Here is a 26,095-nt window from a genome sequence, read left to right on the forward strand (position 1 = left end):
TGTATTTTTTCCCTTTTTTTAAACGGTCAGTTCTGTACGCTGTGCGAAAACACCAGTCAGTGTTTCAGCTGAAACCCCTCAGGGCAAAAAAATATTGGTGCAGTGTGTTCTTTTTAAAGAGGACATTTCTCCTCTCGACAATAACTGTGGCATTTTGTTCTTGAGTCGCTAGCGAGAAACTCCTGCTGCAAAGCAGCACAGATGCTGCTGGTTATTTGATGCACAGGCCGCCGCTGCTGCTGTGCCCCCCCCCTTCCCTTTGCGTTTTGCTTCAGCCCGAGTGTCAGGTTGCTGGCAGGAGAAATTCTGAAGAAAGCCTAATTGGGCATCAGCCTTCCGGCACTCACAGCGCCTTTACAACTTATTGTTTTTAAAGTCATTTTGTCTGTCGCTTTCTCTTTGAGGCATGCAACGGCAGCGCATGTCACAGCTGTTTTTTTCTTTCTTAGTGGGATGGTATTGGGGGCAGGGGAGACAACTTGTTTCAGGTATGCAGAATACGCCGTGGGTGCTGTCACCCACATCTTACCCTCGTTGTTTGATTCCTGTTCTTTCAAGCAGACACCTAACAGCTGGGACTTCGCGCCTGTCATCTTGACGAAGGTCATTCTGTTTCGGTCAGGGGCTGGTTAACTGACAAATTTGCCTTCAAGTGCTTTTTAAAATGATTTCTCTCTCCCCCCCCCCCACTCTTCATTCTTCTTTCCCCCGATATCACTTCACTTTGAATAGTACGTGATCATCTCCTTGCTTTGACAACACAGCTTAGTGCAGTTTTCACAGTGGGACACACACACCCCTCAAAAGCTTTTCGGCTAATATTTTACAGCAAGACAGACCTTACAGGGTGAAAAAAAGAAAGGGTGTGTGGTTTTTTTTTTGGCACTCAAGTAGATGTTTTCAACACCACGCTGTTCTCCCGCTACCTTTGGTGGTTTTTTAAAAACCCCAAAATTGATTTTAACCATTGTGTAAATCAAGCTGCTTTGGCCGTGTGTCAAGTTTTTCTTTTTCTGCCTGTGTGTGGCTCATTCAACTTTCCCTACACCGCTGTGAATATTTTATGAACAAACTAGAAGTGTTAGGATGACAGCCTCTTCATTTTCTCCCGCAGACGCCAATAAGGGAGCCAGTAAAAGCATTAACACCCCCCCTCCACCACCTCAAGCAAAGAGAGTTCCAAGAATGCTTCTTTCCTTTCCAAACTGACTCTGAATTACCATTTGCTAAGGAAGTGAGAGCTGGACCATAAAGAAGGCTGATCACCGAAGAAATGATGCTTTTGAACTTTGGTGCTGGAGGAGACTCTTGAGAGTCCCATGGACTGCAAGAAGATCAAACCGATCCATTCTGAAGGAAATCAGCCCTGAGTGCTCACTGGAAGGACAGATCCTGAAGCTGAGGCTCCAATACTTTGGCCACCTCATGAGAAGAGAAGACTCCCTGGAAAAGACCCTGATGTTGGGAAAGATGGAGGGCACAAGGAGAAGGGGACAACAGAGGTCGAGATGGTTGGACAGTGTTCTTGAAGCTACCAGCATGGGTTTGACCAAACTGCGGGAGGCAGTGGAAGACAGGAGTGCCTGGTGTGCTCTGGTCTATGGAGTCACAAAGAGTCGGACACGACTAAACGACTAAACAAAAACAAAGACCATGAGCAGGAGAGCTGAGTGTCCTCTTGGAAGTTGCCCCAGGGGCACATATGTAACTGTGTATTTTTGTTATATTTTGTTTAAGCTGTCTGTTGTTGCTTCATTTTCTTAGAGACATCTTTCATATATTAAGCGATATAGAAAATAAATAATCAATCAATCAATCAATCAATCAATCGTCTGGTTGGGTGTTGTGCAAAGAGAATGATGGATCCTGCTGGGCTCATTTGATGCAATCTTTCTACTCTGGAAATGAATGCTTGTCCTTTCTAAGGTAGCTAACCACAGTGACAATGCTCCCTCTAGAGGGCAGGAGGGCACATGACACCACAAGGACCACAACTTCCACTACCAGAGCCAGGAACTGACTTTAAGGTCACATTCGCACCATACTTTTAAAAGCAGTATCATGCCACTTTAAACAGCCATAGCTCCCCACCTCAAATCCTGGGAGATGTAGTTTATTAAAGGTGCTGAGAGTTGTTAGGAAACTGCCTTCCCCCTGCCCCAATTTCCTTCACGGAAGTACAATTTTCCAGAATGGTTCAATCCCCTCTTCCCAGGGAACTCTGGGAAACATAGTTCTCTGCCCCTTCACTTACTTTCGCCTGGTTGGAAAGTTTCCTTGAACTGTGGTTATCTTTCCTCCTTAACTGGATCGAGAGATTGAGGGGGGGGGGGCGTAAAAAAAACACACCTCTTTTAAGACTTTTGCACAGATGGCGCAAAGGGAAGAGTCACATTCATTGCTCTACTTCCCTATGCCTCTGACCTTTCCCAGCACTGGAATAGAGTCCCTGGAAGGTTTGGAATGCAGCCCTTGTTCCAAAAAACCCCCCAAACCCCAGCACCAGTTTTATGATGTTTCCCCACCCATTAGCAGTACAGATGAAGAGTGGCCTATAATCATTTATTCACAAAACACAATTTAGTCAACTTGCTGAGGTGCACCCACAACCATGAGGTCTGAAGACACTGGTTCCTCGGTTGTTGCCACTGGCGTTGGACTTCCTGTGATGCAACAAAATGACATAGGATAAGGCAGTTATTGGTGGATGGAAAGAGGTTCAGGGGAAAGACCCAGCTGGTTAGGGGTGCTGGGAGCTGTTAGGAGACCCCCCATATCCCCCAACAAAGCTACAATTCCTGGAGGAGTTCCCTGGGAAGAGGGACTGGTGATTAAACCATTCTGGGAATTGTACCTTTGTGAGAGGAATAGGGGTCTCTTTGCAACTTTACAGCAAACTACAGTTTCCAGGATTCTTTGGGCGAAAGCCACGAAAGCTTAAAGTGTTATCACGGCACTGATGCAGCCTGCATAGAAAAACTGCCATGAGAAAGAAGTCTGGCAAGATCTGGTACACACCTCACCTCTGCACTTCAGCCTTAAGTCTGTAGGCCTCATGTTTGCCTACAGACAGCTGCTATATTGGATCACTCCCTTTTGCTAAAGAACTTCCAGAAGTTTCTTTATTATTACTACATCCATATCTCAAGGAGCGGAGAGTGGCGTACGTACTTCTCTTCCTCTCCATTTAATCCCCACAACAACTCTGTGGGATAGAGGTTAGGCTGAGAGGCAACGAGGTCATACCCAGTGAGGTTTATGGCTGAGTGGGGATTTTTTTTTAAAATTTTTTATTAAGCTTACATTTTGATATTCAACACATTTCTCATATAAAAGAAATGCAATAAAACAAAACTCCCCCCAACCCATGACTTCCCCCAACTTCTGGTTCATTAACTATTCTGCTTAATTTTTGTCTGATTTTCCATCTTTTAATTAAGTGCTACTATATTCTTCATCCCAAATTTTCTTCAAATTACCTCTTACATTTAGTTAATTTCCATATTGTTTCTTCACGTTGTTCATGTTTTCTTAATTGTGTTTACTCAAATCCTGCTAGCGAGTCCATTTCATTACAATATTTCCGTAAATACAACATAAACAATTCCCAGTCTTTTTTAAAGTCTGTTGTCTTTATCTCTAAGTCTTCTTGTAGGTTTTGCCATTTCTGCGTATTCCTAAGTTCTGTTAGTATCTTGTTGTCTTTCCATTTTTGGGCTAACAGAGTCCTAGCAGCTGTTGTAGCGTACATGAAAAGATTCTTCTCTTGTTTTGGCAATTTCTGTCCTATAATACCTAATAAGAAAGCTTCTGGTTCAGAAAGCTTCTGGTTTATGGCTGAATGGGGATTTGAACCCTGGTCTCCCAGGTCCTAATCCAGGACTCTAACCACTACACCACAGGGATTAAGTTTAGATGAGCCCTGCTGTATACTATCCTCGATACAATGCAGGGAACTTTCATTCAACCCTGAGGTGGGAGGAGTAATCTGTTTGACATGGGTCACGCTGTGGTCTAAACCACAGAGCCTAGGGCTTGCTGATCAGAAGCTGCGGTTTGAATCCCCATGACGGGGTGAGCTCCCGTTGCTTGGTCCCTGCTCCTGCCAACCTAGCAGTTCGAAAGCCCATCAAAGTGCAAGTAGATAAATAGGTACCACTGTGGAGGGAAGGTAAACGGCGTTTCTGTGTGCTGCTCTGGTTCGCCAGAAGCGGCTTAGTCATCCTGGCCACATGACCCGGAAGCTGTACGCCGTCTCCCTCGGCCAGTAAAGCGAGATGAGTGCCGCAACTCCAGAGTCGCCCGCGACTGGACCTAACGGTCAGGGGTCCCTTTACCTTTATACATGGGATTTAACTGATCTGACCGGATCAAGCTTTGCATGGAACCACTTCTCGTACTGACCACTGGTTTAGGGCTAAGCTATTCAAGCAGACCTTTAAAGAAAGCCTAAGCATATGCAAAAGAGTCTTCTATCTAAATACAATATACAAGCACCACATAGTGCAACAGGTTTCAGTCAACCAAAGTCCTATTAAGAGCAGACCCACAGAAATTAATGCAGTCACTTGCATTAACTTCAACGAGTCTACTCTTGAGTAGGACTAGCACGGGCCACAACCCTTATTATATGGTCGCATTAATACAGAAAGTATTTTTATGCAGTTAAAAATAATTCATGGTTGTGCTGGTTACTTAGGAAACCTGGAGTTTAAATATGTATAATATAAGCTTGTGAATATATTATGCACGTTGTTTTTTTTAACATAATCGGGGGGGGGGGACACCCCACCAACTTGCTGATTGTCAAGATCAAGGAGCAAGGTGGGAATGAAGACAGATCTGCATGCATAAGCTTGACAGAGACGTCAGAAAATTGAATCCCCATTTGCCATAGGAATGGTAATTTGTCCCCACGATGCCCACCTCTGACCTGAAGAGGGAGAACTCCTAGCACCTCGTTTCCAAAACTAGGGGCAAGTGCCCAAACCAGCCAGCTTGAAAAATTAATACACCGAACTCAGGACTTTGTGTGCTTTTATTAAAGCCAGTGAAAGGGAAAAGTAAGGGAGTGGGGAGAGATGTACACAAAGACAAGTTTGCATCTGACACAACAGTGGGAGTAAAAAAATAATAATAAAGCAGCCCACACTTGCCTCTTTTCCACTAGAATGGCACAATAGGAGATACAACCCCCCGCAACTACACTGGCAATAAGAACAGATTTCCCTGCATTGAACGGTGTGATCTCACACACACACACACACACACACACACACACACACAATCAGAGTGATTTCAACCATCTATTAGAAAGTAGAGGCATGTGCTTTGGGGTCAAGGCAGGGCATCAGGCAGCCTAGCAGAAAGAACTGTGCCTGGGGTGAAAGGGCAGCACCACCAACCTAAATGCACGAGGAAGGGGAGCGTACTGACTTTACAAAAAGGGAGATTGCATCCGAGCAAGGGGAGGCTGTTTCCTTGCATGGCATCATTGCATAGTAATATGTCCACCCGGGGGTGGGGGGGAGAAGTTGTTTTGGAATCTCCACTGGTCTCTTCCCAGTCGTGTTTTCACTTGTGGGGAATCTGAGAGATTGTAAAGGGATGGGGAGAAGAGGAGAAGCTAATATACAAAAACCCCTCAGGATTCTGATCTCAAGAAATGGCACCTGCATTTAAATAAAATATATAAATATAAGCAAGTGAAGGTTGAGGACTCCCCATACAGAAATAAAGCAGTTGCCTTTGGAGGAAGGTTCTGGACTGCAGAGTCTTCTGTGGGGACCAGGTCAGAGATACCTCCTTGGGTGGTTCTACATTGGATTTGTAGCAATCTAAAAACTCGGGGAGGTGTGGGGATGTCCCCCCCCTTTCATCCTGACGAGGCTCAAAAGCATTGTTTAAAAACGAATAAACAGAAGAAAATGAGGATGCTCCCAGCTTAGGAAGGACCATTTCAAAGCTACATCTTAGTTCATTAAATAAATGAGAGGGTTGCATCCAATGATGTCCTACTCAGAGTGGGCCCACTGATATGAAGGAGCAAGGCTCAGATTAATTTCAATGGGTCTACTCTGAGTAGGAGACAACCCAAAGAGATTAAAGTGCCCCCACCATGAGACATTCCTGCACTTATCCTGACCGCATCCTGTATCCTCCTTGGACAGGCAAGGAAGGACCCTTTAGTCTGTGAGGGTCAAAAAATGCACCTGCGTTGTGAAATCTACGCCAGAGGTGGGGAGCAGGTTTTCTGGCTCTTAGGGAGACAAGAAACATGGATGCACAGTTGACACTGCGTCTCTACCACTGAACGGTACTGTAAAAGGTACCAGGCATCATCTAAAACAAGGGAAGCCATTCCGGTGCCCTCCAGATGTTGCTTAACTACAGCCCCCATCAGGACGGCCAAGAGCCAGAAATGATGGGGGTTGTAGCGCCATCAAAGCTGGAGAGCACCAACTTCACTACTGCTGATATAAAGGATACAGGAAGCCGGGGTGGGGAACCTGTGGCCTTTCAGATGTTGCTGGATGTTCCCAGCCCTCGCCAGCCCTAAGACACACAACCAACCATCAGAGACAATGGGAACTGTAGTCTAGCGGTCTGGAGGGCTGCAGGTTCCCCAGGATGGATGTAGAGCTTGAGGAGTAGGAAAACAGAGTGCAAAATTACAAAACGAATGGATCAACTATTGCAGTATTTGCAAATTCCCACCTCTCCTGTTCCAAACATTTGGAGATGAGAGGCCACCGAGTGTGCTTCTTGCTCACAATGGTTTGGCCACCCTTGCGTCCGTGCGCTGTCAAGCACACACATCAAAAAACCAGCAGAGCCTCCTAGAGGTGGGTGTGCTCAGCGGATAAACCTGGAAGGAAATTCTACTGCCCACCATCATGAAATACAGAGGAAGGGGGAGAATAAAATAAAATCTTCCAGCGGCTCGGCGATGACAACACTGCAATAAGCTTAAGGCCTCGTTCAAAACCCACTTGTTTAAAAAGAGAGAGAGAAAGCGACTTGCATGGTGCGCTGGAAGAGCAGTTCCTGGCTAGCAGCCCAGCTCGCATCTCAGAACCTGAAGACATGCTGCAAAATTTTGCATTCCGAGATGCCAAACGCTTCCCACCGGCATTAAAAAAACATGGCACTTTTGTGTTTCGCACTGAGCAGCGGCCACCGCAAGCCAGTTCACCTCCTCAAAAAGAAATGGCCCAGCAGTGCAGGAGCCAGGCTGCCAACCAGACCTCCGAATCCTGACAGTCAGAGAGACGATGGTGGAGCTGGAGCGGCCGTGCAGTGAGCACGCAGCGCCCCAAAAGGGGAGCGGAGAGTCTTTTGCTACGATCCAGGAAAGAAAACAGAATTGGCAGCCTGCCTGAGAGCAGTTAACTGAACTGGCTCCCTTCTCCGGAACTCCTCTGATCGCGAGTCTTCGTTCCATGCTTCATTGGCACAAGCCCGTTGGATGCAAAGCTGCTGGCATCTTTTCCCCCTTCCCAGCCGGCCACTTTCTCAGCTGTTTTCCTGGCACTTTTGCTAGCAACCGGGTGCATGGGCACCGTGCCGCCCACGCCAGTATTTACAATTCCTCAGGGCTCCAAAGACTGGCTGCTACACATTGCTGACTCTGGTCTCTGCAGAAATAGTTGTGCTGGTACCGGATGTCATCAGTGACCTCTCTCTTCTGACGTAGCGGGGTTTGCGGACTGCAGAAAAGGAAAGTGAAAAGGAGATGCTATTACCTTAACTGCTTAAGATAGGAAATTGGGGGAGGGATTAGCTTTAGATGTTGATTTTGCTTCCTTGCACCCCAATTTTTTCTTGATTTTTGAGAGGGGGAGAACTAGGTCACTTCGCTTGTGGCTGGAAGTTATTTAAGATCCCTGGTCAGCACCGGGTTTTCCTAGAGCAGAGGTGGGAGAACCCGTGGCCCACCAGAGGGTGAAAGACTACAACTCCCATCATCCATATCTGGCTGTGCTTGCTAGGAACATAGGAAGTGTACGGTGTCCAGTCAAATTTGTATATCTGGCTCAGTAGGGTCTACACTGACTGTTGCTCTCGATAAAAACAATTAACACATCTGAAAAACAAATTCCAATACAGAGGCAGACTGGGAAAGATCTCTCCAAAAAGCATTTGTTGGATGAAGTAGCCCTTCAAGCAGACACTGAAAAGACAATTGGCTTCCATTGCCAAATATCTGACTCACCTACACCTTTTTTTGATTTTGTGATTACTGCATCACAAGAAAGCGCGGCCCCAAAATATAAAAGGAGGGGGCAGAGAAAGGATTTCTGGATTAAGAGCCACCCCCCCCCAAAAAAACTGAAAGCCAGGGTGGTATAGCAGTTAAGAGTGTCAGACTAGGGGTCAAATCCCCAGTTCAAAACTGCCACAAAACAGTCCCTGTCTCTCAGCCTAACCTGTGAGGATAAACTGGAAGAGAGGGAGAACCATGTATGCCAGACCGTGAGCAGCTTAGGAGAAAAGGTGGGATATAAATGGAAAAATAAAACACGTGCACTTTTTTGTTTTAGAAAAATCATTATGTGCAAGGGTTTCTTGTACGAACAAGCTTTAAAGAAGAAATATATTCCAATTAGACTACATGCACTTCTAGGGAATAGGAATGGTTTCGAGCATCAAATGCTTTTTATAATTATTTTGCAGAAGAAAAGAAATCATGGGTGGGAAGAACTCAAACCACCCCCTGTATTTTTTGTGTTCCATCTGTCATCTATTCTGAGCTGTACGACACGTTTCCATCCACCGAGACTAAGAATGAGCCACTTGGGAACCCGGGAGACAGTCTGAGCTGCGAGAAGCCCAGACCAGCTCCGTAATTCTCTCTCAAGCGCCCATAAAACCCCTCGCTGCCTGAAATCCATCTACTTTTAAAGCACACCCCCCTTAAGTACCAAATGTGCTATTAAAGCGGGGGGAAAGAACCTTTTCACGAGGCAATATAAGCTTTGCATTTATGACCGGAGAGGGTCCTGATTAGCAGCGTTAATGCCGCAAGGTGCCATCGAGAAAGGTTTTGGTTTTTAGGCGATTATTGTAAGGAACTCTCCACAAATCAAGATGCAAACAAAAATGGCACTCTCAAAGGGGGAGGCCGTATATCTGTTTAAAAATAAAGTTTCCAGGCAAGGGCCCTCAGTTTTCCTTTTCCTTGCCACCACTTGACAAAAGGGACTTTTAGCAGAAACCAAAGGGATGGGGTGGGGGGTAGAATCCTTACCTGAGGACGGTGGAGATAACATTGATGCCTGAAAAGATAAGAATGAAGATTAGGGTATCTCAGAAGTTTCGGGGTAGTGAACTTTCTTCTAAGTTTCATATGACTTCCTCCAAACTTTCCAGTGTATCTGAGAGCCAATTCTACACATATATATGTGCACACCTCTAAGGTGGTACAGTCCTCCCCAAAGCTGCATTAACTTCCCCCAATTCCAGTGAAACTGCATTCTTGGAACTGCCCCACACCAAGCACAAATTTGAGAGGTTTTGAAACCCAAAACACAGTTCTGCTACAATTCAGTCATCAGACTGAAGCAGTAACCCACCACTGCAAAACCGATGAACTAGGAATGGTTTCAACAGACGCGATCAACTGCTGTTGGTTTCGGTGCTCTTAAACAGAGCTTTTATGGAGCCTGAAGCCTGTGTCCAGAAACCCAGATTTATTGCTACTCCTGTTAAGCAAGATTAATTATAAAGGCTGGAGTTTTACTTACTGATTCAGCAGACTGTACAACAGACCCTAAAGAGGAAGGGTTAAAAGAGAGAGTAGTAGTATTAGTGATCTAATTGGTCCAATGTCAGTTGCAGGAATTGTACACACAAAGCTGCCCTATGCTGGATGCTTGTTTCAAAATGACCTGGAAGTAGTTCTGGTCAGCTCAAATCCCCAAAGACTGGGACAAGGAACTGCTGCTTCTGTGTATTTAACTCATGGAACTCACTGCTACAAAACTTGCTCTCTCTTGTTCCAGATGGCAGAGCTAGAAGTGATGGGTGGGAGTTTGCAAGGAAGTAGACTTCAGCTGAATGTCTCAACACTAAGAAGTGCTTGGCAGTGGAACAGTCTAGCTTGAAAGCCAATGCCTCCTTTGGTGTACTGAAGTGTACTGAAATGCAACTTCCATCGGTCTTGGGCAGGATGGGCAATGGCCAGGGATGATGGAAGCTGCACTTCAACTACATCTGGAGGATACTAGGTTGGGGAAAGACTTATCCTAGGGCATGGATTGAGGACACACGGTGCTGCATCTTGCTGAGAGTTAACCAGGCCTGGGTCTGGTCAATGCCTAGGCGGGAGACCTCCTGGGTGACCCACATAAGCCATCTTGAGTTCCATGATGGAAGAAAGATGGGATGTGCCAACAGGTTGATCTGGATCCAACCCCACCTCAAAATTTTTTTGGCTAAAAATGGAAGCGACAGAAGCAGTATACCTTTGTTCCTTCTGTAGAAGAGATTTGGAAGTTTGTTGGCACGTTTGAGGTAGAAGAACGAAGCAACACACAGTATGAGGAAGAGGCTGATGACGAACGTCCCAAAGATAAGAGAAGCAGCTACTTCTGGGCCCCCTGTGAGGGAGAGACAAGAGAGGCTGAACAGGCCTCCGAGCATTGTCACAGGCAAAACTGGGTCCCCGCAACTGTCACTATTTATTCAGAAAAAATGTATATGCCACTCCATCAAACAAAAACAAACACACACACACATAAATAAGCAATTTTCCATAAAACGGTGCAATGTATTCATTAAAAACAAGCAATTAAAGCAGACTTTAAAAAGGCATAATAAGATTATAAAGCCAGGTAAAATCAACAAATATACACAATGAAATTATGTGTCAGAGACAATCTTCAGGGTTGATGGGTTTTTTTTTTTTTTAGGGGGTAGCAGCAACTGGTTTCCAACAGCAGGACACATACTTTTGTTAGAAGAGGAGCAATTTCATCTTTAATGGTTTTTTTTTAAAAAAAGAACTGTCAGAGATGATGGATGCAGTCTGGACTCCGGAGGTTTGTTCATTTCCAAATTTGTCTATTTAAGGGTGCTATATCCCATTTCCTTTTCCAGAAGCAAACTGGGAGAAAATCTCCCTGAGATGGGATGGGAGGGGGCTATGAGTGCCTTAAAGCAACAGAAGTATTAACAGAAGGGAGATTTCACAAACAGAGCAATTGAGGCCGCTGATCTGGCTCAGATGGTGCGAAGGTGTGGGGCAAAATGGAAGTAGCCTGGCGGATGGTTCAAGGCCATAGCTACCTGAACAAACACTGGGGTGTCAGCAGCCCTTTCTGATCCAGCCCCCTTCATTATAATTCCAAGAATTACTCACCTACACCCAGAGTAACTGGGGTTACGGTAGTTAGATTCATCTGGGAATTCATTCCTCTGCCACCATCTACAAGGGAACCAGTGGGGGAGAGGAGCAAAAAGTGTTACCTAATTCACATTAGGTTCAAGTCAGAAGTGGTCTACCTATTACACACACACCGCCCTTTAGTCTGCTTTAGGTTTTGTGCTTACATATAATGCAACAGGCTGAGACTCCCCTCCTTGAAAGATACGAAGGAAGCTGCCTTAAACCATTGGTCCATCCAACTCAGTATTGCCTACACTGACTGACAGCCACTCTCCAAGATATCCAACCATATCTGGATAATTCAGGGACTGAACCTGGGACCTCCGACATGCAAAGCAGATGATGCTCTGCTAAGGAGCCACTCGACTGCTATTTACTAAACACATTCCCTCCCCGCCTCCCTGCCCCATGACTAGTGTTGATTTGGTATTCACAGCACAGTCTTACTTTTGCAATTCTCTCTCTATGTAACTTTGGAACATTTGGGAGCACCTCCCATTGTCTCACAGCGTAAAGCAGCCAGTAATTTCTCCCTGCGGCTAACGTGAAGTGGGAAAAAGAGGGTCGAAGCTAAGCTTTGTCTGTTTCAAGGCCGTCTAGGGATAAGATAGGATATAAACTTGAGAGGCTTCCCAGCTCATGGTCATTTCACTAATTTCAATGGGCCTACTCAGAGTAAGAGACTCTCGTTACACCTGTTCTTTGTAATGCACCATGTGCACAGATGGCACTATAGGAAATATGCAGCGTGGCTAATAGAAGAATGATTACAACTTTGAACAACTGTATCTCAGGAAAGTAAGCCTAAAAGTGCTCTGTAGTGACCTCTGTTGGATGGCTGGGAGGAAGCAATCTAGAGAATAAGGGCATCAACAGGAGAAGGAATTTAAGAAGAGCCTTGGAGCCGGATCAGCCTAACGGCCCATCAGGATCCAGTATCCTATTCTCACAGCAGCAAACCACTGGGAAGCCTGTAGGCAGGGCTTGAGTGAAACAGCTCTCTCCACTCTTGCAATTCCCAGCAAAGGGTCTTCAGAGGAATACAGCCTCTGGCTGTGGAGGTAGAACACAGCCATCGCAGTGATAAGCCTTATCCTCTATTGATCTGTCCAATCCTCTTTTAAAGCCATCCAAGTTGGCTGCTATCACTGCCTCCAGTGGGAGGGAGTTCCACAGTTTAACCATGTGCTGTGTGAAGAAGTGTTTTCTTTTGCCTGTGCCGAATCTCCCAAGCTTCACTGGATGCCCCCAAATTCTCCTGTTATGGGAGAGGGAGGGAAAGTCTTCCTATCCACTTTCTGCATGCGACACGTGACTTCATCTACCTCTGCTGTGTCACCTGTTCTGCACCTTTTCTCCAAACTTAGAAGTCTAAACTAAGGGAAGCACAGAAAGAAGCCCCTATGAGCGCCTTTCCTATAAAGGCTCAAATCGGGGAAGAACACGGCGCACAGATGGCTTACTGTTTCGGCAGTCAGTCAGGTTGTACGCTGGCGTGGCAGCGACAGTTTCGTTATCACATTTGATGCAGCTGCTGCTGCCATCTTCATTCCACCGCCTGTAGCAGCCTGCATGCGAGGGGGTGGGGGAACAAAAGGATGAAGGCAGAATGAGAAGAGTAAAAAAAAAGAAGCCTCAAAAGTACCTTTCATGCACAAACAAGCATCGGATGAAACCCACTTCATTCGTCTGACTGCCCCAAAGGCCCATTTCCTCAAAGCTCCTTGCAATAGCACCTGGGACACTTGCATGAGGTCTGAGTGACAGAATTCAAATAGTTTCGTGAGGAAGAGAGCCCCAGCCCAGGGGATGGAGAGACGTTTAGGCACACCCCGCAATGTTTTCGAATTTTCACCTACGGCAGGTTCTTTCCCTGCAAACAGCTTGAAAACACAGCAGTTAACTGTGGTTGCTGGTGCCCGTTGTGTAGAAAGCAGGGGTGTCAGCAGGAGCTGGAGGCAGAGCCAAGCACAGACAGAATCCGTCCCTCACCAGTTGTAAAAAAGAGGGCAGGCAGGTGGGGTTTGGCTGAGGTTGGTGGGGCAATGCCAATCGCCCTAATGTCTCCGCCTTCACTGCCGATGAGGCAGGCAGCAAAAGCAGGGTGGAGAAGGCAAGCCCCTTTCATTTTGAGAAACACGTGAGTCCACCACACTCCTTGGGAACGTAACAACTGCATGCATCTTTGGAACGTGGCTGAAGACTTGCCCCATGAGCTTCCAGAACCTGATGGATTTGTGTGTTATTATTGCCCTGTAAGCCCCAGGTCAGAATGGGTGCTGGGTAAAAAGGAGAGAGTTCCAAGTTCGAGAGCAGGGGTGCCCAAACTTTTTCCAAAGAGGGCCACATTTGATCAAGTGAACATGCATGAGAGCTGATGCATGGGGATTGAAGTTGTTGAGCTTTTTTTACAATTTTACCCTAAAGTAAAATCAACCGGAGGGCTGGATTAGACCCCCGAAACGGACTTTGGACATCCCTGTTCTAGAGCAACTCCACCCATCCCAAGCATTCATCCCTTGTTAGCAAGGAAGAAACAGGGGAGGCTTACTGCCTTTATCTGCTGCTTGTGATCTTCACAGAGGCATCTAGCTGCCCTAATGTAGGCAAAGCACTGGTCTGGGGGGTCTTTTGATTTAATCCTGCAGGGCAGTTCTTATGCCCATAACTTGTAAGCTCCTCAGGGGGCTCTGTCCTTACTTTAACGCGGCACTCTGCAATGCAACACGGAAGAGGGCAAAGCTATTTCCCCCCCATTCAACCTTTCTGGACAAATGGCTGGAGTGCGTCAGCCGTGGAGAGCTGCTGTTTTGATCTCAGGAGCCCAAACCGGCTGCCTAGTAGCCTCACCAGGCCAGCCCTCCGCAGCCAACGATGGGGATCAATTATTCCATAAAGCACATGATGAGCGAGGCACTGATTGGGAAACAAACACGGCTGTTCCGCTTCCCTCAGCTGGAAGCGGCACATTAGATACCCTTGGTGATAAATTACATCTGACACTTAATCTAAACATAAAAACAGACCTACTGGGAGGCCAAAGCTATCTGACAGTAATATAAAAAAAGGAAGGAGAAAATGACAACAAAGCTCTTTTAGTGGCACTGAAGATTGTGATCGATTAACCTTTTGAAATATATGAAAAACCGAAATCTGGAATTTATTGGCAACTGTTCAGCAGCTCCCCTCCTCGATACATCACTCTCAACAACAAAACCTCAAAGGTTATGTTGCAACATTAATGTAACCCAAGACAGGGGGGAGCCAGCAATTTATTAACTTTTTAGTTTTTTTTTAAAAAAAATATTAACTGGCCAATCACATCAAATTAAATCACATCACATAAATTCCAAATTACAAAGCCAAATTTTTAAATTTTGTTGGGGGAACCCATACTTCAAGATCCAAAGGGGGATTCAGATCATCTTCTTATTACTGCGTTAATGTCCAAATCAGTCCCAATCAGTCCGAACAAAATTCATAATTCTATCCAGTCTTATCTTGGTGTTTCCACATCATATCTTGTTCATATAATTTCTATTTTTCCTTTACGATCTCTTCTGTTAGTCTCCTTAAGCCGATAAGCAAAATAATAATCCTGTGTGGATTTCCCGTTCCTCCACTAAGTCCAGATGGTTTCCATATATCTCCTTCGTAGATAGCATCGCTCTTTCCATCATGAATTTGGCATTTGTCGCTCTTAAGTCCCACCGAGGAGTTGATCCACGATATGTAAACAACTCTATTTCTCTCTTTCTCCTCCCAGACCCAAGAGCTCCAACAATGCCTCCCAAAATGGCGACGGCATTTTTAACTGCGTCATTCCAAAACTCTTAGCTTTCCAGCTTCATCTTGAAACATTGCTTTGGTTCAAAAGTTTATCTCCACACAGCCTTATATCCACAGCTTAAGTCCTTAGTTTCTGACTCATTAGGGGAGGGGATTCTTGTTAAATCACATAAGAAAAAGGAAGGCAGGTTTTTTCCCCCCTCCCCCCTCAGTCATACCGTATCTTGACGTATCTTCTCATATTTTATTCTTGTCTTGTTATCAGAGATCTCTCTTGTCAGCAGTCTTTACTCCCCTTTTTCCTTGAAGCATGTGCAATTTATCTCGTCCAAATTGTTTCTTTTGAAGATGCTTGCAGCTAGTGGCGCGAATCAGGGACGGCGTCCAGGAGTGCCGGAATCCCACAGGAGGGCTTTGTGCCTAGTGCCCCCACCCCCACAAATTCGGGGGTGGTATAGGGCACAGCAGGCAAGGGCCGTCCCCCCCACAATCCTGGGGGGGTTAAGGAGGCTAATTACCCCCATCATAGCCTCCAAATTACCTCGTGTGGGTTGGAGAAATGTTATTGTCAGCCACCTTCCGATGCGCCACCTAGTGGCCCCCTATTAACTTTTTAGTTTTAAAAGGGGCCACTGATTTGTCAACCAGAATTTTCTGACACGTTCTTTGGTCGTTTGACTGGAAGTCCCTAGGCCACTTACCTCCCCTACCGTGCCCAAGATGCAAGGCTACGCTCAGCAAAAATTATCAGCTCATTCTTTGGAAAATTGTATTTCTGGGCTGTGGCAAGTGGCTGTACGCAGGGTTGGTTGCGCAGAAGCATGTGGACATAATCGCTGTGATATAGAATTACTATAATTCAGCCAGACAAGCACCTAAAGGATCAGTCTGTACTCTGCTTTCCCCTACCCTAGAAAAAGAGTCTGCAAGGCTAGATAGAAGAGGCTTGCAACTAAATATGCGGGTCTTTACTGCAGCTTTGTATGGGGGCGGTCTCCTGATGCCCTAACATACATCACCACAGGGCGAAAGTTATCCAATTAAGGCTGGGGAGACTCTGCTTTAAGACCTAGGTTGACGCTGGGCCAATCCCCATTATTCAGCTTAGTCTACCTCACAGGGCTGTGGGGATAAAAGTGTAGGAAGAAGAACCACAAATGCTCCTTTTTATTGATTCTTTTATTTCTTATATATATTCTTATATATTCCTGAGGAATACAATATAGAAAAATAAATAAAAGCAGCTGCTTAAAAGTGCAATTAAAATCCATACAATGGCTAAAGTGGGAAGAGAAATCATTAAGCGGTTCAGCAAGACCCTCAGACATTTTCAAGTGGCCTGTAGGGAAAGGAGTTTGGGAACCACTGGATTAGTGCGTAACAACCACCAATAACTTACCTGGACTGCACTGGTTCTCGGCTAGACAGGTGGTATTGGTCTCCATTGCATCCATACAACATTCCAACTCCGATTCCTAGAGCAATGGAGGAAAATAAAGATTCTCAGTTCATGTAAAAATTTCCATTCACTTTTACACCAAGAGCGCAAACTCAGCTGAACTCCAGTTTCATGACATTGCCTAATAAGTAGAGGGGAGCCTCACAACCCACACACAAGCATGAATAACATGGATTTTTTTTTGGGGGGGGTTGAGTAACAACTGTGTGTGGAGGAAAATCTTACAGGCTAGTATTCCTTGCAAAGTGTACACAGCACAACCTTTCCCAAAGGGGTGCCTTTAAAAACATTCACCAGTAGGAGGAAAGAAAGAAAACAAGAACAATTCATTCTCATAGGGCGGATCTTCACATCTGGAATGAACACCCCCCCCCCAAGTCGGGTTCTCACAGCAGAGATTTGCACAACCATTTATGCACACGAAGAAGAGGTGGGAATCCTTTTCAGGGAAAGACCAAGCAGTTCCTCCTGTATGCAGTCACAGCTAACTGGTGAGGAGAATCTGTGGATGCTCAAGGATGGGCGTGCCTTGCTTTCAAGTCCTGTTCACCTTCACCAGAGGAAGCTGTGGGTCTGCAGGTGTTGCTGATCCAGGCTGTGTACACACCACACCTTTTCCTGCTGCAAACCTACCCTTTGTAATCCTGTCCCCAGGTTTATTCATTTCAGCAGGGGGCAAGGGGGCGGGAGAGAGAAGGAAAAGCCCCTTTTGTTGTGCCAATTGTTAGACCAATTGGGAGACAGAAACCCTTTGCCGGCCTACTGCAAATTATCCAGAGATCTACCAGCAGAACCCAACCAACCATTTTTCACCCCTGTTCTATGTTTGCCAAGTGGGGAGCAGGGGAAGGTAGTATTCATTGGTAGAGTATCTGTTTTGCATGCAGAAGACCTGAGGTTCAATCCCTGGCATCTCTAGGTAGGGCTGGGAAAGACTCCCTGCCTGAAACCGCTGAGAGTGGCTGCCAGTCAGTGCAGGCAGTACTGAGATTGATGGTCCAATGATCTGACTCGGTAGAAGGCAGCTTCCTATGCATAACCCTAGCCCTGTGCCAGAGTGTCACAAACTCCCAGCTTGGGCCACAGGGTCTGACTGGCTAACCATGCTATAGAAATAGGGTCCACATGCTCTGAAATGGCCCATCCAAAATGGCAGCTGAAGACAAGCGGAGAACCAGAGGAAGCAGGAGTAAGGGGTTCAGCGTACTTTCAGAACACGCAAGCAGAACACGAGTGGAAGATTATGCTTTTCCAATGTTCACTGGGTGCATGCAAAAGTGCCAACACAGCATGGGGGGGGGGGGGAAGCAACAACACGCCAGCTCTTCTTCAGGCAAAAACGCTGTGACGAGAAGGCGGATGCCATATATTTCTTGTCAACAACATGCATGGCATTTTGAAACAAGGGATGAGGTTGTGGAGGAGGGCACATGTTTGCACGGACGCACACTCACACACACGTTGGCAAGGGAGCTGCTCCTTTCTGGAATATGCAGAGATGCGCCCAGACAGTCATGACAGACAGTATCTATAAACCATATGTATCCTTTTTGCTATTTGACAGGAAACTGGCCTAAGATCTCTTCATAAAATCGTTCTGTAAAGGGTTCAGAAAAGTGACGCTTTCACCGCTGAAGATCCTTGCTAATTATTAAGTAGCTTTATGGAGCTCGGGCCAAGGAAATTTCCAATGACATGAGAGACTTCAATTACTAAGAAACCCGCCACTGAGCTTGGCGAGACAACTTCGGGAGACGTGGCCCTTTCAAGTGAGCCGTCAAGGTCTCTTCAGGCAAGCCTTTTTATGACTAAGGTGCTGCCCAATTGCCAAGCTCTTTGTTTCCTTCTCTCCCTTGACAATGTTTTATCGCTATTGCTGCAACTTTATTGGTACTTCCCCAACCCCACTTTAACAGTAACCTGCCGCCAGAACAATTGCGGAAAAGCAGGCTATGAAATTTGCCGACTAAATAAATAATAATTTCATTTAGACACAGCGCCTGCCACTGGCACTGTGCGTTGAATTTTAAGCGGGGACTAAGCTGCTTTGCGGAAATACTATAGCCTGTTTCACAGATAAAAATTACAAATGAAAAAATTGCTATCTCAAATGTCTCTTGCTTCAGACGGGTGAAATGGCAACCTTGGGCGGGCGTGGGGGCATACCAGTGGTGGGTGGGCACCAGAGACAAACATGGGCATAACAAGGGATGAGAAACTTGTAGAGTAGGCAACACCCCCCCATCTACACCCACACCTCTCCAGCGGTCAACAAGAGGCAAGCAAGAGGGATCACCCAGTTCGAGGGCACATTCTAGCCACACAAAAGCACTTGAGGTGGGTACAGATCAGAACCAGCGAGGGGTGTGGCCTAGGAAGAGAGGGCGTGGCCTGAGAAGGAGGCGTGGCTTGGGGAGGGTCTCCAGGGCCAGACAGAGAGAACTGCATTTTAACCCAAGGACTTCAGCTTCCAAACTCCTGGTCTGGAGGAGACAACAATCTGTTCTGGGTTCTTAGTCAAGGTAGAGCAGATCTTGGGAAGTAGTCCCTATTCATAATCTAGCACATTTAAACTCCACTTAAAAAAAACCACACACCCCACTACAACAATTAGATCAAGATTTTAAAATAATTTAAGGCCCAAATACAACCTCAATGAAAAACACTCCTGGCTTAGCCGTGAGTCCAGCATGGTTTAAACAGGCGAAGGCAGATTACGAACCTTAGATCTCTTGCAGGAAAGAACTGCTCAGCTGCAGTTTCTCTCCCAAGACCCCACCTCTGGTAGCCCTGACCTTCAGAGGTGAAATGGGTTGCGGGATAGAAAAAGGCATTTGTAAAAGATCTTAACACGCCAGGCAGGTTTGTCTGGGAGGAGGAGGTATTCTGGACCCAGACAGTTTAGGGCTTTCAGAAAAGGTTAGAACCAACCCTTTTTGAGTTGTATCTGGCAGCAACTTGATAACGACCTGGTGAGATCGTGAGGCATTGCAACAAACGGCTATCCTCTTACCGGGAACGGGATTTTCTTCAGCGAAAGAGGACAGGTTTTTCTAAAATTAGACTACAAGCTTGCAGCTCAGGGAATTCTTCTGTTACTGTACAGTACAAGTAACCCACCCTCCTCTTCCTTGGAGGCTCTAAATCAAGATGAATATGATGAGTCACCCGCAAACAAACAGGTAAAGGAGATTAAAAGCACACATGGGGGAAAGAGTGTATCACTCAGCCTTGATCGGCTTTGTAAATCAAACCTGTAATGATTGGGGCAGGCTTCATCCATCTGGTGGAAGGACAGAAGGGGAGGAGGACACAGAACGGCACACACAGAAAGCATAATATGGATTACTTTTACAGATGTGCGGGCTAGGTTGCTCTGCTTCAGAGGAGAAAGATTCCCCACTTTGCACAGTTTATAAATGAGGAGTGTGCAAATACTGTTCTATATATATATATATTTATATTAAAAGAATCCTGTAATAAGGACATCTGGACTGCAATAACTGTATAAAGCAGTGGTAGTCAACGTGCTGCCCTCCACGTTGCTAGACTACACCTGCCATCGGCCTCAGCTAGTATGGCCCAAGGCCAGGGATTATAGGAGCTGCAGCCAAACAACATCTGGAGAGTCAGTTCCCCCTAGCATAAAGCATGCAAAGCCAGCCGATTTGCAGAGATCTACATATGTTGAATAGTTTAATGCTGTTTCTAACCAGTAATGGGGCAGGAGAGATGGTAGACGCTGGCCCATTAGGACAAATGTGGGGGGCACTGCCCCACCAACCTCAGACAACCTCCGCCTGCCTGCCTTCTTACTATCAGCCAGTCCAGGGGTGGCCCTGGCAGTCAGCTTTATCCTCCTCAGTCTCAGATGCGACCCGTGTAGAACTCAGCAGGGAGGAGAAGGATGGGGTCAAAATCAGAATCAGGTACCCCTGCCTGCCATTGGCTGCATTTGCACCTGTCACTGGTTCTGGCTCCACCCACTGTTGGGCTCCCTACCTTACACCTTCCTCGTCCTGATGGACACCACCCACCACCGCAAACAGGTGAACAGATGGCTATGCACAAAACCAAGTCCCTGCTTCCCCTACCCTAGATGTCATGCATAGCTCACATCTGGCTTTTGGAAACTTACCAGGCAATGCTCGCCAGCTTTCAACCATATATCAATGGCTTATACCAACCTGGTTAAAAAGAACTGGCATCCTCCCGCATGATCTAATATTTACAAGTGCATGCCTGGGAGGTGCATTCTTAAAAGAAGGGCTCCTCTTTCACTTACACGTAGCAGAGACTACTGTAATGTAGAGGTGGGAAACCTCTGACCCTCCAGATGTTGGACTCCAATCCCCATGTGTCCCAGTGATCACTGCCAAAGGACAGGGTTCTGGCCTATCAAAAACTGGCATGTCACAGATATCCCCACCCTGGCTCTAAGATGTTGCTTGCTGTGACTGGTGTTCAAAATTTGCCAGGCACATTTTGCACCTGCCTATTGGCCACTTGTGACCAAGTGACGATGCCCAGGTGCCAGGATGGCGCCCGATTTCTCCATCATCTGGATTTGCATGCCTGGGGATCCTTGGATCTTGACTGTTTTCACACACTAGCAGAGGTCACCGTGTTTCTCAAATTCTGGATAGGCAACAGGACTCAAAGGATAGAACTAGCCTTGTTTAGAGGCTTTTAATTCACTGCAAAATACATACCAAACTGTCAGAGGATTTGCTGTTTACTTCCACCCCAAGAACAGTTAGGAGGAGAACACATGGCACAGCCATACTAAATAAGGAGGGAAGTCTAAAAGAAAGAAAGAAAGAAAGAAAGAGAAATAGTTCAGCTGCAGAGAACGTACAAAGAGCTCCCATAATCCCCACTTCACACAAGAACCGTGGACCAAAGATCTCAAGGGGGGTGGGGTGGGGGAAAAGCAGGCACCTTACCTTGTTTTTCATTTTAAAAAATGGTGCTAATTTGGAGACATTCAGGATTGTCACTGCTACTGCAGTAGGACAAGCTTCTGCTCATGCAAGACATGTGTGGTTGCTAAGAAACTGGGAGCCTTATCAGTTGGGCTCAAAGCAGAGCCTGTTCCACACCCGGAATCAATGAGGTTGCAGATGGGAACAGCAACTGCCTGGCACCGTCGCCGATAAAAACCTCATTGGGAGCAGAAAGCAACTGGGTGCAGCACTCAGCTATACCAGATCAATACGAGACAGGGAGAGAGAATGACCAAAAACAGAAATGGCTTTTCAGACAGCACACACAACACACTCAGCCTGTCCTCCCTCCCAGCCAGGAGACAGACCTGAAGACTTTACAGAAGTTTGCACTTCAGATTACAAACTGCAGCAGCTTTGCTCAGCCTTGCTGAGCTGGTGCACAAGTCTCAACATGGACGTTAAGCAGATTTTAGCGAGCTCAGTCAACCACACCTGGAAACACAAGAAGCTGCCTTATGCCGAGTCCAGCTTTGTCCTTCCAGCCCTGGACTGTTTGCTCTGACTGGTGGGGGATGCTGGAGACTGATAACTGGGAGCTTTCGCATGAAAAACAGGCGCACGACGACTGGGATGCTGCCATGTTGGTGGCCTCCTAACTCTATTCTGGTTCACAGACGCCTGCCAGCCTAGTTGTCAGGACCAGGAGGCAAATTTCCACCTGCCACCAAGAAGCAGGCAAATGGCTGTTTACAAGGCCTGAGAATCCCCTGCCTTTGCTTTCACAGGCAGTACCAATTAAATGTTAATTGCTCTGAAGGACCCAAGAGAGAAAAGTTTCCCTAGACTTTGCTAATTACCGGGTATATGCATTCACCTCCCAGCTTAGTCTCAGCAGTTCATCTATCAGAAGCAGCGCCTGGTTCTTGATTAGGCCAGAGGCCCACCTAGTTCATCATCCTGATCTCACAGTGGCCAACCAGATGCCCACAACAAGCCCGTAAGCCAGACCCAAGCACCACAGCTCTCTCTCCACCCAAGATTCCAGAAAATGGCATTCAGATGCAACGGGCAGATATCGAATCAGGGGAACATGGGAACCCTACTTCTCAAGGGTACACAGAGGATAAAGAGACAACCCAAATGAAAGTTCCACATTAAGTACTTTGCACAGTGCACATGAATACATGGCATTTACAAGGTAGTAAGCTATGCCTATTCTTTCTGAACTACTTGGAAAGGCTTTGCATCTTAAGGGGAGACGGAAGAGGTGGTTTGGGAGGGCTGGGTCAACTTTTGCTTTTGCCCTTTCTTAGCTTAACTGACCTTACAGTCTTGTTTGGAGGCAATAATGGGTATGTGAGGATAATATTGTGTGTATCTGTGCTTGTGAGAGAGAAGACTATGCTATCGGGTGCTTCTTAAAAGATGGGCGAGATAAAATAAAATTCCATTAATGAAGCCTTACCGTACCAGCAAGATGCTCAATGTTATTTTAAAACCCCAGTATGGATTTTATTTGGAATGCTTCTATCCCGCTATATAGCTCCCCCAAGGCTCTCAAAGCCGCTCCACAAAATATTATTGGAATAAAATCAAAGCCACATTTTAAAGTCTGGTATAAGAGATACAAACATGGCAGCCCTATGGTGCCATGATTATTCAGGTGGCATTTCCTGCCCTCATTCAACATTTGACCTCTGCCTGCTAGGCAGCAGAGCCCACAGACAACCTCCAAGGCAAGGAAGTGGGGAGGCTGAGCAGCTGAAACTCGCTCAGTCCATGATGAACGAAAGTCTAGGAAATAAAAACTTTAGGAAAGCGCTACGACACTATCAACATCTAGTGTATCAGCTCAGGGATGGAAGTCACCATTCTCCGTGTGACCTCTTTCTGGTGCATGGGAGAAGGCCAGTGGCGACTACAAGTCATGAATGCTCTGCTCTGCCTCCATGGTTGAAGGCAGTAATGCTTCTAATACCAATGCTGGAAGTGGCAAGAGAGAAGAGAGCTCTTGTGCTCAGGTCCTCCTTGTGGTTTTCCCACAAGCATCTGACTGGCTACTGTGAGAATAGGATGCTGAGCCATTGGCTTGATCCAGCAGCCTCTTCTTGTGTTGTTAGGCTTTTTTAAAAGAAGAGGAAGAAGAAGAAGAAGATTCTTTCCCTTCCACCCTGTGCCATGAGTAACATAAACTGAATTGCCATCCAGTAAAATTTTGTTTGCTAATAACTTGTGTGAACCTATTTATGAGGCTGTTATTAAGTTCTAATTTTATATTCACAAACTGAGAAGCTCCCAGTAACATAAAAGCAATCTTGGCCAGATTCAAAAGGAAGGCGGAGAGGGAACAAAATCTGAAAAGGAAGCCACACCATCTAAACAGAACAAATTGGGTTTTTGATAAATCAAGATTAGGGAAAAATGCTTCTCTTAAGTGATAATTGGATGTTTCCACCCCTCTTCTGCCCCTGTCTTCATCCTTAGAAGATGAAGCATTCCCTTCATCTCCAAAAACTTCACTAAATTTAGCTTGCTGAGCTCAAGGAAGGAATAAACGTTCTTCATCCATCATCTTCCTCGTAACCAGCCCTGCCTACTCACTTCTAGGAGTTCTGACACATCAAGGGGGTGATACAGGCATATTAAAAAGAGGGAGATGGGAAAACCTGAAAAAAGACGACGTGCAGAGCTACTGTTCTTGTGCCTAAACCAAACAGAGATATCAAAGCTTGTACTCCATCAAAGTCCAACGCTTTTCATGCTTTTGACATTTGGAGCGTCTAAAGGAGACATGTACAAGTTTAGATTGCGGGCCCTTCGGAGACTTGTTCCTTTCACAAAGAAGAAAGGAAGAAATTGTTGTTACCTGATATAGCTAACTGCCTGGGGTTAAGCCAAATCTATAAACTCAAATAAATGGTGCATCCCAGAGACAACCTTTTGTGACGATTTCATCACATTCCTTTTAAGTCAGAGGGCCGCCTAAAGATTCAGGCCAAGCACCTAGTTTGGAATGTTTCCATTATAAAATGTGAACAATGGTTGCTCCGCTAGTGTTTCATTGCCAGGGGGACGGAAGCGCCTGCAGATAAAAGGAAGATCCAAGTTGGCAGGTTGATCTCTTCACTATCAGAAACAGACAGAGCCCATTGCACATTCTGTTCCCTTCCACTGGAAGGAAGAGATAGTTAACAAGTTCCAGGTTCCACCAGGGACCAGAAATGAGAGATCGCACCTATCTACATTTCCCTATTGTACCTGGCTGCTGGATTTTAAATGTTGTAAGCCAATTCTTGCCCAAAAATCAATGTATAAATTTAATAAATAAATCCTGAGGTACTGGCTGGGTGAGTGCCATACTGCTGCTGAATCCCACTGGCTGCTTGGTGGCCACTGTTTCCTTACAATGCCCATCAGGTCCTGGGGAGCCATGGAAGAAAGGGCTGAGACAAGGACAAGATGGAAGAGCATGAAGAGGCCCGGCAAGATAGCAGGGAGTTCATAAGATCCCTCTTGCAAACAACACATAAGATTAAGCCTTCCGCAGATGGCTTACCAAGTCCTGTGAGCCATTTAAGTGATGGCTCTGAATACTTTTAAATACACTTGGAACATTAAAAGTTGCCCAATACTGAGCTAAGCCACTAGTCTACTACAGAGACTGGAAGTGGATCTCTAGGGTTTCAGACACTGCAAGCCCTACCCACAGATAACAGGGACTGAACTTGAAATGGGATCAGAAAAGAATGTGTTTTTCAGGTCCCAGATTCATTCTTTACAGGAGATGCCAGAAATTTGGCCAGATGGCAGCCGACGCGAGAGACCTCTTTGCCCAAGATCCAAGAGAGAAAGAGTCAGAGTAATTCTGGGCTAGGTGCACAAATAGTCTAACTTGCTTTAAGGTAGCTTCCGATGCTCCTGTGCTTTGCCAACATTGGCTGATGTGACAGCAACAGGCAGTCTCTGTATTTGAAGCTGGGTGGCGCTGTGGGTTAAACCACAGAGCCTAGGGCTTGCCGGTCAGAAGGTCGGTGATTCAAATCCCCTCAGTGGGGTGAGCTCCTGTTGCTTGGGTCCCTGCTTCTGCCAACCTAGCAGTTCTAAAGCACATCAAAGTGCAAGTAGATAAATAGGTACCGATCCGGCGGGAAGATAAAAGGCATTTCCATGTGCTGCTCTGGTTCGGCAGAAGTGGCTTAGCCATGCTGGCCACATGACCCGGAAGCTGTACACTGTATCCATTGGCCAGTAAAGCGAGATGAGCGCCGCAACCCCAGAGTCGTCCGTGACTGGACCTAATGGTCAGGGGTCCCTTTACCTTTACCATTAATGTTTGTTCACAACAGCTACTATCCTAACTGGTAAATGGGTCGATACATTGCAATTGAAATGTTCAAGCCAACAAAACACACCACAGCCCACCTACCTACTTCCTGTGACAAAGTGTATTAAATAACTGTTGCTTTTTCTTTAAGCGACTCCGGCTTCTCTAAAAATGTGGAGATTGTT

At 46.1% G+C, this 26,095-nt stretch overlaps 1 protein-coding gene across 1 annotated transcript in view; it reads right to left on the reverse strand.

The window, feature by feature from the left end:
* Positions 1-5,020: 5,020 nt before the first annotated feature.
* The window catches only part of LOC310769539 (uncharacterized protein C1orf159), a 35,265-nt gene continuing 14,190 nt past the window's right edge, over positions 5,021-26,095 (reverse strand). Inside the window, exons 2-9 of the mRNA XM_083629013.1 lie at positions 21,350-21,440; positions 16,578-16,653; positions 12,853-12,957; positions 11,363-11,428; positions 10,467-10,601; positions 9,747-9,772; positions 9,251-9,278; positions 5,021-7,709 (exon numbers count right to left, since the gene is read on the reverse strand). Of these exons, the coding sequence (XP_083485139.1) occupies positions 7,615-7,709; positions 9,251-9,278; positions 9,747-9,772; positions 10,467-10,601; positions 11,363-11,428; positions 12,853-12,957; positions 16,578-16,653; positions 21,350-21,421 (603 nt within the window). The 5' untranslated portion in view covers positions 21,422-21,440 and the 3' untranslated portion in view covers positions 5,021-7,614. The remainder of the gene's footprint in view (positions 7,710-9,250; positions 9,279-9,746; positions 9,773-10,466; positions 10,602-11,362; positions 11,429-12,852; positions 12,958-16,577; positions 16,654-21,349; positions 21,441-26,095) is intronic.

This window comes from Podarcis filfolensis, assembly GCF_964270895.1.
Source record: "Podarcis filfolensis genome assembly, chromosome: 8".
Taxonomy (NCBI): domain Eukaryota; kingdom Metazoa; phylum Chordata; class Lepidosauria; order Squamata; family Lacertidae; genus Podarcis; species Podarcis filfolensis.